General features: G+C 45.5%; 2 protein-coding genes across 2 annotated transcripts; one reads left to right on the top strand and one right to left on the bottom strand.

Moving 5' to 3' along the window:
* Positions 1–4,996: 4,996 nt before the first annotated feature.
* On the bottom strand, positions 4,997–8,192 carry ubiad1 (UbiA prenyltransferase domain containing 1). The gene is made up of 3 exons (XM_068748945.1): positions 8,018–8,192; positions 6,947–7,554; positions 4,997–6,309 (listed from the first exon to the last, which is right to left on the bottom strand). Exons 2-3 carry the CDS (start codon positions 7,494–7,496, stop codon positions 5,822–5,824), a joined length of 1,038 nt encoding a protein of 345 aa, XP_068605046.1. The 5' UTR covers positions 7,497–7,554; positions 8,018–8,192; the 3' UTR covers positions 4,997–5,821.
* A 1,284-nt stretch (positions 8,193–9,476) lies between these two features.
* On the top strand, positions 9,477–15,914 carry mmp23ba (matrix metallopeptidase 23ba). Its single transcript, XM_068751101.1, has 8 exons — positions 9,477–9,599; positions 12,376–12,512; positions 12,991–13,130; positions 13,563–13,730; positions 13,871–14,035; positions 14,606–14,716; positions 15,543–15,669; positions 15,740–15,914. Exons 1-8 carry the CDS (start codon positions 9,477–9,479, stop codon positions 15,912–15,914), a joined length of 1,146 nt encoding a protein of 381 aa, XP_068607202.1.
* Positions 15,915–15,958: the final 44 nt, after the last annotated feature.

A 15,958-nucleotide genomic window follows, 5' to 3' on the forward strand; every position in this document is an offset into this window, starting at 1 on the left:
ACCCCATTTGTGACCCCCCAGGTCTAACCGGATGGCTGGCCATAGTGGAGGAAATATATTCTATGGAAACATCGACTCACCATCTGAGGCTAAAAGCAAAGTCTCTAGACCAGCGTTGGGACAGATGGCTCCAATACAAGAGAAAGACGGAGTCACTGCATCCAGACTGGGCAGTTCTCTACCAGAACATCCTCTCTGTTTCTCCTCTATAGTTATTCAGCCTGTTCTGTTTTATGTGTATCAATAATAAGTTGTGTTAACTGTTCACCTTTACTATTGAAAGGTCCATTCTCTCCTGATTTGACGTGGCTGTGCTACAGCAGAACACAATGCAGTTCAAGCACTGTAAAAAAAAACATGCAAAATTGCATTAAAAAGAATCTGCGAAACAGCGAGGACGTGAAAAATGAACCGCGTTATAGCGAGGGACCACTGTAACTCCTCAACTAATAATGATATCAATGTAAATCTAATTTCTAAAGGCATGTTCAGGGTTAAGGAATCTAAAAATACAAATAAAATAAATGTTGGGCCATTACTTTTTGGTGTAAATCACAATACACGTGAACTTGTGCATCATATAAGTGTTACTAATGTGTAATCTGCCATTTTTACAGATGATCTCTGGTGGAAGATAAACAGGCTTACAGGAGGGAGATTGATAACCTTCTATTATTAAGTCAAGCCCCAAGAAAGGTGTAACATGATTAACGCGAGTTAATTTGACTTACTACACATTAACATGCTGCCGTGTGACCATTGCACACACCTTGCTTACAGGAAGCAGCCATTGGCTCCTGGTCCAACAGACATCGACTCACACATGAACCCAGCAATCATTAGACCGTGAGAAGTGCTAGAATATGGGCTTGTTGCAGCACGAGAAAAACCTACAGCTTACATGTTGAACCGTTGCTGTGAGGTATCTGATCAAACAGTTGTTCTGGCTTCTGACTCAAGGGAACAACGAACGCCAAAATACTGACACTGTCAGTTCTATTCCTGTCCTGAGCTGCTTGAGTGCAGGACAGAAGCCCACATCACCCAGACATCAATTCACTCTTATATCATGACGGTATTTCAACATTTAGCTCATGTACCTAGCTCCTATACAACACAGCCTGTCACGCAAAGAATTGCACGGAACAAGAATGAATAACTAATGATCCAGGAGGACATGCTTTCTATTCTGGACCTGCTTTTTTCAGCTGTTGCTATTCTTACTGGATCCCACCCTCTGGCAGAGCGTTACCATGAGTACCGAGTGTTCTCACAGAAATCAATGACGTTAGTCCAGTCTATATTCAACTGATTGGCTGAGGAAACCATGATGCATCTGCAACACAGACTGTTATTTTGTTGTTATTAGAGGACTGGCCAGGAGGCTGTTTGTCTGAATTGTCAGTCCAGGTGAGAAGATCCTGGGAGGCGAACAGTAATTATATTACAGGCTACTCTTTTCAAGACATTTTGGGTGGGGCAATAGAGATAAAACACTTAAAGTTAAAGCATACATCTTATTCTGCATCAAAGTATGGTTACAAATTAAATAATGCGACCATCTGTTTTTGTTTAAATTAAATCAGAGATAAATCACAGTATACACGGATCCAAAAATATTGCAGCTTCTTCACACAGCAGTCCTGCTCAACGATAGCCGAGGGCCTTCTAAAGACATTAAGTTCTTAATATGTTCTCTTTAATATCTCTGGAATAAAGCAGCCTCGGTGTCTGGTTTAAACATTGGTGGATTGTGGAGACTGTCGGCTTCTTCATCCTTCCTGACCTGAAATCCCATCTGGCTCACACTGACCTATAGCATGTCTAGAATGAGCTTGACGCACTTCACAATTGCCTCTTCATGCTTGGCTTGGTGGAGTCTTGAGTCTTTTTTCAGTTGGATTTTTAAATAAAAAAAATAGTTGATTTGAAAAGAAGCTGCCATGCTAATTTTTCACTTGCAAACTTATCATTAAGATCAGTTTTATTACAGTTTCTCCAGCACATTTTGAAAGTATACACTTTTTATATATTTATTTACTACTCTCAAATACTCCACTGCTTGTGTACACCTAAGATCATTTCCTGAATACCAAGAATTTAATATGGGCTTCTTTTAGATCATTTCATTGCGTTTCACATGAGTGACTCAGACTGATGAACTTGAAACATTTGAGCTGTCTAACAGGAATTAAACACTTAAATAGGCAGAATTTATTATAACAAATTATGGTTTCTGTCATCTCAGTGAAAAAAAAGGCCTGTGGATTAATACGTCAGTGCTTAGAGTGAACGTTGTCACGGTGATGGGATGGCAGCTTCTGTCAAAGTCACGTTTGTATATCATGATCGTCGGTCGCCTATAAATTATTTTTGCATTTAAGGCCAATCATTTTCTTAATAAACAGCTTTATTAACTCATTGAGTGCCAGCCATTTTCAACTCAACTATGCCCAGTTTTCGCGCGTTTTCCCAACATTCCAAGCCCCACAGAATATTCTTTCAGGATCCAAACCTACCAAATGAAAGATTAAAGTCTCTTCTTCCTTTCATCAGGAAATAAAGTGTGTTCCTACCATTTTTCATTCTGGAGTTATTGGCCGTTGAAGAGAGGCAGAGTTCACTTTCTTCAACATTGGGAGATAAGGTCATTTCCCCATTTCCATCTGGGACAAATTTTGATGAAACGTGATAGAGTGGTTTCCAATTAGAAAAGAAAATCCCACTAAATGATAGAGGAATTGGAAAAAGTGCTGACTTTTTTTCTACTTATTTGAACCACTAACCGGTTTAAAGTATGAAATTATTTTTCTTTGAAAAATCTAACGCTTGAAAGTTTTCAGTTTATATCAAGCGACAAAGTGATGTTTTTCTTGCCGTTGCGCGTCACTGTTAAACCCCTCAACATGTGAACATTGTGACGTCGATTACGCTGTGTATATATATATTGTGCAGATATGGTTTCCATTAGCTGCATTAAAATGAGAAGCAAATACTCGGACAAATGAATGGCAAGAATTCATGAGGAATTTTATCCTGAGGCCGAGGACGAAAAAAGAAACACAAACAAGCCCCACACTGACAAAGACTGTGTGAAAATGATCAAGGCAATAGATAACAAAAACCAGTTCCAAATTCCTGCTCTCTATTGCACAAAGTTGAGAACATATTTTCTCTGAATCACTAATTATTCCTGTGTCGTATTAATTTGTACCAAAGAAGAGCAACAAGACAAAGTGACAGCAGAAAACAAAAAGAATTCCCACGCTCCCATGTTGGTGTGGCAGACGGAAATCCTGACTGAACAGTTGTGTGACAGCTGCAACCAGGCTCTGCTTCACCCAAACCGAATGGAGATCACTGTGTGAAGTCTCAAATGTTTGTTCATCGTTTTCAAACAACTCCTGACGATGATGGTTTTCAGTCCTGTCCCCGTCCCTGTCCCTGACCCAGTCCCTGACCCAGTCCCTGACCCAGTCCCTGACCCAGTCCCTGTCCCTGACCCAGTCCCTGACCCAGTCCCTGTCCCTGACCCAGTCCCTGACCCAGTCCCTGACCCAGTCCCTGACCCAGTCCCTGACCCAGTCCCTGTCCCTGACCCAGTCCCTGACCCAGTCCCTGTCCCTGACCCAGTCCCTGACCCAGTCCCTGACCCAGTCCCAGTCCCAGTCCCTGACCCAGTCCCTGTCCCTGTCCCTGACCCAGTCCCAGTCCTCACCTAACCAGGGTGGCAGTCATCCTGAGATCCAACCCAGTGTGACGTACAGACCGTCAGCTATTGTACAATAGCAGTGACAACCAAGGAGTCACCTAGCCAAAGTTAGCTTGATTACTCAAGAGAAAGCTCAGTTCAATTTCAGGGAAACGGAAACACCAAATGCCCTTCAAAATGTGGCAATTAAAGAACCTTAATTACTGTGAACACAATTGCAACAGAAAAAGGAATGCATTTTAAATGTTATTGGCCCAAAGTCATTGGCACAGTCTGCAAACAGTGCTAGTGAAGTTATAGCAAAACTGTGGTTATCAACATCTAAATACTAAACTGTCCAACATTTCATATCGATATTTTGATATAGGTTTGCCTCTGACATTCTATTAAATAGACTGCAAATATGAAACTCTCCTCAGCCTATCACACACAAATGCATCACTAGCTAGCAGTAATATGTTAGGGATACAGATCCTATCTGTCAGATCACTGCTAGCTCTGACAGCGCTGCCGCTAGCTAGCTAGCTAGCTGGCTAACTCCTGTTCCGTTTACAAACAGCGTTCTTCGCGGTGGAGCAGCTTACCGGGGCTCCGGCCAGAGGATCGGCTCTACGGGGAAATCGAATCCAGCACCAACGATGACAATAGCTATTCTACAACAAACAAGTATTTACTCAATTGAAGGGATTTCCAGCACGCAGGCATGACAACACGCCCATGCGGTTACGTCACTGATGCTGCCTTCACGTTCCTCGGAACAAACAAAACCATTTCACATTCAGAGAGTTGCTTTCCGGTTCATGAAACCAGCGGCTTAAAATGCGTTGTCTCGGCTTTGCGCATTTTACATTAAACGATGTTTTTTAGAAGTGAAGCGAGATGTTGATACGTATCAGTGCAGAAGCATGATACAATTATTGATCATGTTATCATGTTAATATTGTCTTTGATGGAACCCTGGTCGTTGTGTGGCCTCAGCCGTCTCATGTCCCACGTCTCCATCTTATTCTCCTTTATAGCCTTACTATAATAAATGTACATTTCAAATAAACGTATTAAGTTGATTGGTCGTTGCTAAACAATACTCGGTTATTGAACTCTCAGCGCCTTGGGGGGGGGGGGGGGGGGGGTTCTGCTGGTTGATGTGGAGGCTTGGTGCTTATCCAACATCGCCCCCTGCTGGTCGGACCAGACTGTTGAATGTATGCCGTGATATTATTATTATTATTAATTCCGTGCATTTACTGAATATTGATCTTGTGAAATGAATTAAATGAAGGCGGGGGGCACAAGGTTTTATTAGCTCAACAAAATCTTCATGTTCTATCTTGTTCATATGGTAATGAGAAATCTATTACCCATCCAGCCCTCGATCCGTCTCTTTATAGATACAAAAATACTGTTTGTGTTTTCACCATGTAATTAAAGAGCGTTATTTTGTGGGTAAATGTACTCTTCCAGTCCAAAGTTTGGACGCAAGTCCTCATTTAATGGCTTTCTTTGTTTTTATGACTATTTACATCATAGATTCTCACTGAAGGCATTGAAACCATGAATGAAAGCAGACGTAACCATGCAGTAAGCACATTTTAGATTTTAGATTCTTCAAATTAGCCACCCATTACTTTGATTGCTGCTTTGCACTCTTGGCATTCTCTCCAATCTTCACGAGGTCATCACCTGAAACGGATTCCCAGTTTGTATCAACAATGTAGCAAGCGATAAAAATAAAGAAAAACATTGAATGAGAAGGTGTGTCCAAACGTTTGACTGGGCATTCATATAGACAGATATAAATCATATATCATCAAACACTCATTGTTGTTATATTTGTTTAGACTGGAAGAAAAGCCAACTTTAGTTTTAGTCCAAATTAAAGATATGAGACGTCAGCATTTGAGTTTTATTACAAGCCAATTTAATACTATTTGAGTTTTCAAGAAAAAGAAAATGACAAAGTTAAGCGTATGTAACCAAACTGGACATAGATACTGATTAAATCAGAAGAGGAGCGCAACTACATAAATTAGACAATAAATTAAATCCCCCAAAAAAGCCTTCAGACAAGCTTGTCTGTGTTCAAACATTTGAAATAGCAGACCTAATGAATCACAGTAAGGGCAAGCTGCCAGGCGGCGCCAGAATGATGCCAAACACATAGAAAAGCCCCATGAGGAGGTTAAGCTTGGCCGTCTTGTTTGGGATCTTAGCGTAGCATCGGCTGCGGAACTGCTTCTCCAGAGGGAAGGCCATGGGGAGCGTGAGCAGAGGCAACGCCATACTGATGGTGTAGCGGGTGGCGAGGATGCAGAAGAGCACGTAAGGGGCAAAGAGCAAAAGGCTGTAGATAACGTAGGACAGCGTGGGCCCCACAAGGATGGCCAGGGTGACGATGCCCGCCTGCTTGTCAGAGTCCATGTCTCTCGTGTTGTTGCTGTGGAGGATGGCTTCGGTGTTCAGGGCCAGCGGGACGGCGTACACCAGCGGCAGCACCGACAGGTAGCCGACCTGCACGGCATGGGCAAACATGACCGCCAGCGGGCCAAAGGTGATGAGGATAACCACGTCCCCAAGGGCCACGTACTTGAAGCCGATACCTGAAGAGTGAGGACACGATGCATTTAAAGAATGAGCCTCGAATCGCAAACGTTTAGTCTAACATTAGGAACAGCCCCATTTCACAGACAAAACACAGAAAGAAGATACGTTTGCCCCTATTTGTCAAAAGTCTTTTCATTTTACATGAAAGAAAAGCCCTCCGGCGCATGGGACCGGCCTACTTATTTGATTTATGCCCCATAAACCCCCATCTGGGGGGCAAATTCCACAATATTAGCTTTAACGACAAAGTCATAAATCTTCCAAACAGAGCTCAGAGCGAGTGCGTGCGCGCTCTGTTCACTTCAAGAAGGAATGCAGCAGGAGCATCGTCCTGCCTTAAAGGCCAGTTCACCAAAAAACCAGCTGTAGCCCAGCTGGCCCAACACAACAGCCAATGAGAACGGAGTGTGCTGACAGTAGCATAGAACAGAAAGTCATGCTAAATAGAGCAGCATCAAGAGGACCACTACTGCTGGTGCATAGAATGAAAGAGAAAAGTAGCATTTGTTTTTCCCTTTAGAGTGACTGTGTGTGTGTGTGTGTGTGTGTGTGTGTGTGTGCGTGTGTGTGCGTGTGTGCGTGTGTGTGTGACGCAGCAAACCCCAGAGATTCAAGGTCACGTCTTTTACTCACCTCCCGTGTACAAAAAAGAGCTGGACAGTCCCCCGAAGTAAATAAGGGCCAGGTGCTCCAGCCTGAGGGTCGACAGGAAGTAAAGCAGCGTCGCACACAAGCACCCCAACGAGTAGAGCAACGCCCCGAACATAACAACATCCTGCGTCGCCAAGATCTCATCCACCAGAGTCCTGTCGTCGCTCTTTTTGTGGTCGATCCCTTTGGTGAAGTCGTAGTACGTGTTCACGAGGTTGCCCGCTCCGTGGACGACGAGGACCGCCACGGCGCACACCATCAGGACGACCAGGTCCACAGAGCCCTCCAGCTTGTACGCCAAGGCGCTGCCGAGGGCCACCGGCGTGAGCGAGGCGCTGAAGCTCCACGGCCTCAGCGCCAGCACGTACGCGGCACACTTCTGCCTCACGTCCGAGGCGACGCGGGCCATCCTCGACACGGGGCCGGCGGCCGGTACGCGATCCGTGCCCGTCAGCCACCGCTGGCCATCGTGACCATTAGATCCGCACTGAACAAACGTTTGCACTTTGCTTTGCTTCGGCTCTTTGGCCATTCTTCTCCGAGGGTTCTGGAGTGCCGGCGACGTTCCCGAACGTCCCAGTCCGGTGATCCTGCAACAGTAAAAAAGATACCAGTAAAATGACGAGGCGTGTAAATATAAAGCGTAGACTCTGTGTGGATTCATCATGGTTGACCCTGCGGGGGTTAAAGAAATGATTGAACCGCAGGTCGAATCCGAAAGATACTCATCCTTAATGTAATTTAATTTTACTTTCCCTACTTTAATCCATTATCCTTTAATAGAGCAACACGATTCGGGTTCGCGCAATAAACGCAGCAGAAACAATGTTCGAAGTGGAGCAGACTCCATGTTAATGACGCAACCGTGAAGAAACTAAAGTTCGTAGCAGCTGCTGCGCTTTAAAGAAACGGGGAAGCGGGCTGCGGGGGGGGGGGGGGGGGTCGATCGATACACCGCCACACCAACTACCGAGATTATGGGATTAAAGCTAACGGACTAGCCGCCGCGCTAACGCTCTCTGTAAAGGGACAGGAAGGATAAATGTCTCTTACGCGCTACGTCTTCGACGTCCGGCACGAAGTCGGCCTCTCTCCGCTCAGAAACATGCTTCTGTGTCCGCTGAGCCTCGTTCGGTGGGCGGCAGCCACGCAGATTACGCGTCAACTCCGGCAGCGTTCTCCTACGCGGCCACCGTGAACCCGGCTGTACCCGGAGGGCGCCATTTCCTCCTCGAGAAGCGCAACAGCCAACGGAGGTCGTGGGGAAACGCCCGTGAAGCAATAGTTCCGAGCAGCATTGCGTTCCTAGAAGCAGTTTGTCAAGAGAGACTGGAAATGACAAATATCTTAGAAAATGTGTAAGACTTGTTGCAACATATTAGAACCATATTAGCTGTCGTTGAGCATTTATGGGATTTTCATAATAGCAGAATAAAGATTGAAAATTTATTAGAAATGGGATGAAAAAGAAAATGTATGAAATATTCTGTAAAAGTGTGGAAATGCTGTTGAAAAGTAACACGCCGGCTCTCTCCCCAATGTATTGTGTTACAACACTAATAATTTGAATGTGCAATGATTGTACCAGTATTAAGACTATAGCCATTGTCAAGGCCAGGGCTATACTGGGGATCCTAATAAATAAACAAAATAAACCAGTATTGTTGCTATGAATAATATGCCTTGTAATTCAAGGCTCAATATATCATTTTAAATCCACGTTGAGGTCCAAAATGAGCCGCATTCAGCCCGATCCGCATCACAGTTGTGTTCATTGTACATTTCACAATGACTTTTTAAGGACCGCGGCATGCATTCACAAGGAGTCGAGTTCACACACACCCATTCACCCCGGAGTCACGACAACTTTCAATGCTGCGCAATAATCCATAGCAAACCCATCGGCTTACATTCTGTAGTCCCTCTGATGTCTGTGCTACAGTGTCCCTGCTGGACAGAGGACACCGGAGGAGACACAACTCAAAACGTCTTAAAAAACAACAACAACGCAACAATCAACGGAGACAGGCAGTTTATGTGTCAGGTAGTGAGAGACAATCAATATATTCATTGGTTTAAAAAAAGAAAAGAAAACTGATTCGAGTCAAATTAGAAGTTGAGATTGGTCACGGAATAAAATGCAAAAAGGATGTTCTGATCAGAAGACAAGATCAAAGAAGAAGAACGACGCTCGGAGTCGGACTGAGATCTGGTCCTGCTTTCAACGTGGCGTGGAGCGGTGCGCCGCGACGCGCAGACCGCGTTTGGTTCTCATTAGATCGTCCCGACGCGCTGACCCCTGCCCCATCTTCTCCAGTAATATGAAACCGTCTGTCTGGCGGGCGCACTCGGGAAGAGAACCGAGCGGAGCTGTCAGTACCCGGTGCGCAGGTTGGACTGCGCTGACGCACAAAGTGCGATGGCTCGCAAAGCAGCATGAATGGTGAACCCACGTAGTCTTGGCCCGAGAGTGGACTCTGTGTTGGTTTCTCGGAGGTGCGCTCTCGCAGCCATGGCGCGCTGTCCGGCTCTCCGGTGCGCCTTCGCTCCTCTGCTGCTGCTGGCCGTCGCGCTGCTCGCTCTTCTGCTCGCAGGGACGCAGCCGACCGCAGCGTTTCCCTCCTGGAGCTTAGAGGTATGTTGGAACCGCTTTTGAAGTTAATGCCATTTGACAGGTCCAACATATCGACTGGTTTGTAATGATTGTAGCAGAATATTGCGTTCAGAATATTCAAATGTACCTGTTGCCCTGTGAAAGTGGCATTTCATTGCAAATTATAACGCCGTGCAACATGGAAATAAGATGTTCTCTATTTATTTATCTGATTGGCAATTCCTCTAAATTATAGCATTTACATCTTTAAAGGTGAACCTCGTCGTATGATCAATAAATAATTATTCTGTTCACTGCATCTAAAGTTTCAGGATCAAGCAGAGAAGTTTACTGCGCCCATTGTACATTTAAGGGGGGGGGGGGGGGGGGGGGACTTACAAACTGTATCTATAAAGAATGACTACATCCGTTACCATTTCCAAAATCCTTCTGAAAAATAGTGAGATTATCAGCAAGTGTATCTGGAATGAGGTGTGACGATCTGATCACGATTTTTGGCCGGAATCCGACTTTTCTCTCGATGGCTGGAAGTCACATCTGTCAAAGTTAATGTTTAGTTTTCAACGAAATTTAAGGCAAATTCCAGACTTGGAATCATTGGCCCACACAACAACAACAACAACAACAACAACAACATATTATAGTTACATATTTTCACCGGTTCCTTACATCTGTTTAAAAACGCAGACCGCAGGATGAAATCTGCCTCATCAGTCAGCATCACTGTTAGTTGTGTCTCCTTTTAATCTTGCCTTCAGGCTTCCAAAGAACTCAGCTTGACGTTACCACGGAAACTCCTATAAAAACCATACAATACATGCAAACTCATCCAATGAGGTCCATGACCTTTTTTAATGTCTCCATCCAGGCAAGAACTAGAGCAAATCAGGAAAATGGGTCGTATTCCTCAGTCAAAATACTGTAACATGATAAGCACTGGTTACCATGACAATAAAAGTTTCTTTTGTTTGTTTATGATAAAAATCGACTTTAAACTGATGAACGGCTGCAGGGCTCATTATTTCACGTCAGCCAGACATTTTGAGAAGAACTCACTCAGCTTTTGCACCAGACTGCGATGCGGACGTTAGAGAATGGCTATAATTGGATTGTAGAATGGATCCCTGTCCAGTAACATCTTCAGTTGGCTGGATAAATATCTTCCATCACTGCCCCCCCCCCCCCCAACTGCGATTCAGAAATGAGCATGATGTCATTTCCTTTTGCCACACTCTCGCTGTGTCAGTGCTCTTAAGGATTACGTAGCATCCCTGGATAAGCTCCTTGGAGGCTCCCAGAAACATTTACAGCAGGAGTAAAAGTATAATATCTTAGATTATTAAAGAATCTTCCTGAAAGTCATGATGGAAACCATAATCCATTTTTTCCACCGAGCTCGGCACTGTAACTCCCCCCAGACCCCCCCCCCCCCCCCCCAGGATACTCTGGGATTTGTCCTTCAAGTCAGCACTCATTACTGGCTTCAGGGTTTAGTCTAGCTCGCTTGTTTCAGCCCTCATAGTTGATGGTTCATCGTTGTTTGTGTCAAAGTGTGAGATTACATTTACATGAAATATAGAAAACAAATAAAAAAGATTTGGGCTGGTTTCACAACATCAAACATCGGATAAATCTTTAGGCGAGGTCAGGAAAGCTACTGCATATAAATCAGAAAGGGGACATTTAATGACGGGAGACGCCGTTGAGTTCATTCAGGACAGCAGTGTGGGACAGGCAGCCAGACTGTTTCACTGTTTTGGTAAGGAAATGAAGGAAGTACTGGATTCATTTGTCTTGACGGAGCAAAGCAGAAACAGGAATCCAGGGGATACGGCGCTGAATGCAAGCTGGAGGCCCAGGCTTCGATATTTGCACTCCATGGTCAGCATGTATCCCGACGAGGAGGCTGGAGCACATAGCGCAGAATCCATCAGTCAAACGGCCGAACACATGCAAACACTAATTGTCCTCCATGCAGCTATCAGGGATCTTTCTGTTATCAATCCGATTCCCCGGAGAAAGGATTTAAGCGACGTCAGCTCTTCCTTCCAGAGGAAAGTTGTTGATCTAAACTTTTGATCGAGCACTGGTTTGAAAATGGTTTCATTATTCAAGATAAACTGGTCGCTGGCAGCAGTTATTCCATTTGAATGCCTCCTTAAATCCTCTTTATATGCACCAGTTAGGACGGGAAGAGCTCACACTCAATCACAATTCAGGCTCCTGGTGTCAGTTTCGTGGGTTGAGTGACTTTAAAGCGTTGAAAAGTGGATTTATTACTAAGATACATCTCCATAAGAAACTATGGGTGTTTTCAGCTGATCCAAACACTAATATTGCAGCAAAGACAAACCACAAATTAACTCCAGCTATAAAGAATACTGTATTGATGAAAGCAATAAAATGCCAAACACCCCTCAGAACTCCTTCAAAGAAATAACGTTAGCCATCAGCCTGTCTATCCGCAGAAAGGACCGCGCTCGACGTATGGAACGCTCGCTTCCTGCTCAACACTCCCCGTGTCCATGAGCTGGGAATCTCTTGCGTGAAGATCCAACTCTGACGCAAAACAAGTAACAGATGCTTAGATGTCAGGATGACACGCACAGTTTAACGAGTGCAGCTGCAAAAATTAAACTCTTTACGGGGGGGGGGGGGCTACAAAAAAATGTAGACAATAATTTGTCAAGTTTTGGAAAACAAACCCATTCCCGTCTTTAGATTGGTCGACTTCAGGTTCGGATCCCGACTTCGCCTCTGTGCAAGGTGATTAATTGGAGGTTTTTATTTGTCCAAGGAAGAAGCTTACACCACCGTGCTGCTCATCGGCATCCGCAAAGAGGCCCGCTCCCAGGTTCTACACCTCTCCAGGAACAAGCGCTACACCCTAACGCCGGAGCACCTCAAATGGGACGAGCTCAAGCTCACATACAAGTATTCATTGGCAACTCTTCCACTTGTCTGCATAAGAGCACAGCAGAGTTTAGAAAGTTTAAAAAAGAAAACAAGTCTTTAAAAAAACACACACACCAGAGAGGTAGTCAGGGGTTTGTTTTGGCAGGAGATAGTTTTCACTTGAAGTAGGCCAAGTTCAGGTTTTTTGTTGATGTGGACTTGTTGCTCTTTAATGGAATTAATTATCGCACTTTCCCGTCATCTCATGTCAGTCTGGATGTCAAATGCAAAATGTATTGTGGACCCACAGCTGTAATCGCAGGGCCGCCGCTGCACAGTCGCACTTGCTTGACACTTAGCGCTCCCTGAAGTTATAGAACGTGATTCCCATCCAAGTCCTTGATGAGAAGGTTCTGGTCCGTGTGAACAGTAGCCATTGTATTTTGGCAGGTTGCTCTACTGTAGAGGAATGTGTGTCGAGTCCAGTGTGTTTTAAAGTTGCTGTATTTCTGAGCAGGTTGCTCTCCTTTCCTACCAACGTAATAAACGCCAGCGACACGCGTCGAGGCTTTGCCAAAGCCTTTGGCATGTGGAGCGACGTCTCGCCGTTCAGCTTCAGAGAGGTGCCAGCTGACCAAGAGGCAGACATTAAGATCGGTGGGTCCTCTTCATGTGGCTGCATCAATCCCCAGCAGATGTTCTTTGGCTTGTGGTTACTGTTTTTCTCTTGGTGCTGTCACCAAAAAAATGCCTCTGCCTCCAGACCTTATAAATCACACCACCACGACTATATTACAGAGCTTATATCCAGTTTGATTTATAATTGTAAATGAAAAACAAATAGGGGTTCTTTTTTCGTACACGGCGACCCTGTCGGAATGATCTGCTCCGTCTGCTCCTCTGAGTCCTGCATAGGGTCTCAATGGCAGCCAGAGGGATGGCCGTCACCCGTTAGAGTGAAGGCTGCAGAAGATCTGTGGTTTTTAACTCACCATACTCCCGCTGTGGTCGACTCAGAGGGGCAGTAATGGGGGGGTTCCCTCTTCGGCTCTGAGGCATGTCTCTCTCTCTCTCTCTGTGTCTTGGCAGGCTTCTACCCCATCAACCACACAGACTGTCTGCAGTCCTACTTGCACCATTGTTTCGACGGCATCACGGGAGAATTGGCTCACGCTTTCTTCCCCCCAAATGGAGAGATCCACTTTGACGACCACGAATACTGGATTCTGGGAGATATGCGCTTCAGCTGGAAGAAAGGCACGCGTCTTCATCGTGTTCTTCGTCAGACTTCGAGGGTTTCACTTGTAAAGTGATGGATTCTGAAGCGACAAGCTGGCGGGCCGCACCTGCAAATTGTAAGAGAAAATGAATCAACAGAAGGCCTTTCTGTGTTGCAGGAGTTTGGCTCACGGATCTCGTCCACGTGGCGACCCATGAGATCGGCCATGCCTTGGGACTTATGCACTCTTTGGATCCGAAGGCTATAATGCACCTGAATGCGACTCTGACGGGGCGGAAGCAGATCACGCAGGATGAGGTGTGGGGCGTGCACCGCCTCTATGGTAGGCTCTGCTGCTCTATGGCATCAATGGGGCTTTTCTTATGTCGGATATTTAAGTACCGGTAAGTACATCTGGTGATGGTCGCGACGATACCCAGAAGTACTGAGTCTCAGAAAAAGGATTTGAAAGTTGTTGAGGTTTTTTTTTGGTCTAATCCAAAATGGCACCCACTGAATGACTGACAGACGCGAGATCACCTGAAACACATATTAATTATTTTATTTCCTGATCACCTGCGGTACCTCCACAGACACTAAACTATGATTGATCATCAACAATTTCAGGGATAGATCAATTAAAACCTATATACGCTAGCTCAAAAGGCAACGCAGCATATTAAAACAGCAAGATCCTGGACGTGAGAATTGCCTCTGGGTCCTTATGATGAAAGCTGTGACCCACTTTCTGATGGAGGAGCTTAATGTTTGTCTGGCTCAAGAGCCAACGTGGCATTAATGAACGTAAACTGCCCCATGGCATTATCAGTGTTATTGTGAGTCATCTTCGCTGGAGCCAAACTCTCTTTGCCACCTGACCGTCCTTCTCTCGTAATCTCTCCCTCCCTTCCAGGATGCCTGGATCGTTTATTTATCTGTCCAGCCTGGGCTCGTAAAGGATACTGTGAGAGCAAGCGAAAGCTGATGCAGAAGCATTGCCCTTCCAGCTGCGATTTCTGCTACGGTAAGACTCAGCAGTGGCAGAGTAGCAGCAGTGCAGATTGAGAAGAGAAAATAAAAGGTTTTCTCAATCGAGCAGCACGAGGAGCCGCTGTGAACCGTTTGCCAATGGAGCAACGGGAGCCAACAGGGCCGGCCAAGCGGAGCGGCGATGAGGTTTAAAGAGAGATTAATTAGCAGGAGTGTATGTTTAGATCTGGATAACGCCTGCATCTCTAGGGAGGGAATGCGTCTCGACCCAGATAGCAGAGGAGGAACCTGCCGCCTCCTGTCCCGTCTCCGCACTAGTTATTGATGGCCATGTCTGAGATGTAATCATTTTACCGTGCGATGCACTGGTGCTGATGTCTCCTGTTTGCACAACAGGAAATGGCTCCATCTAAACTCTCACAGCCCTTAGAAAATCCCAGAAAGTCACAACAATCTAAGGCTTAGATTGTTGTGACTTTCTGGGATTTTTGTCAGCAACAAAGGGGGGGGGCAGCGTGGAGACAGAGGCAGGAGGATACAATCCCTGGCTTGCAGTAATCTGTTCCTCATTGCTGATTGGGAGACGTACAGCTATGGAAAATTCCTCAGGCAATTCCAAACCACTGGAATTTCAGACTGTGGATTTGAGGGTTAGAGACACGCAAGGTCAATTTGGATTTTCACGGCATTGACGAGTGACTTTTTTTAAATGTTAAATGTTGTGTTTGTCAGAATCCAGTCGGTCTTATCAATGTGTGTGTGACGTAACTTATGTCACTGCCTGGAGACAGGTAGATGTTTGTCCGTCTGTCTGTCTGGAGCATAAACTAAAAGGCCTCCCTCCACTCGATCCTGCTCAGAGTTCCCCTTCCCCACCGTGGCTCCCACCCCGACACCACCGAGAACCAAACAGAAGCTGGTCGTCGAAGGAAAGAAGCTGACCTTTCGCTGCGGCAAGAAAATAGCATCGAAGAAAGGCAAAGTATAGTGAGTGTCCTCCACCCGTCGCCAGCGCCCGTTTCACCGAGCGCCATCTGACGCTCGGCTTCCGTTTCAGCTGGTACAAAGACGGGGAGCCGCTGGAGTACTCTCAACCGAACTACATCGCCTTGAAAGACGACCACATCACCATCGTGGCCAACGCCATCAACGAAGGCACATACACTTGCATTGTGAAGAAAAAAGATAAAGTTCTCACAAACTACTCCTGGAGGGTACGCGTGCGGTTTTGAGCAGGACGCATCGAGACGCGGTCACAAAGAGACCTCAAATACAA

The sequence above is a fragment of the Brachionichthys hirsutus genome, chromosome 2 (assembly GCF_040956055.1).
Source record: "Brachionichthys hirsutus isolate HB-005 chromosome 2, CSIRO-AGI_Bhir_v1, whole genome shotgun sequence".
Classification (NCBI taxonomy): domain Eukaryota; kingdom Metazoa; phylum Chordata; class Actinopteri; order Lophiiformes; family Brachionichthyidae; genus Brachionichthys; species Brachionichthys hirsutus.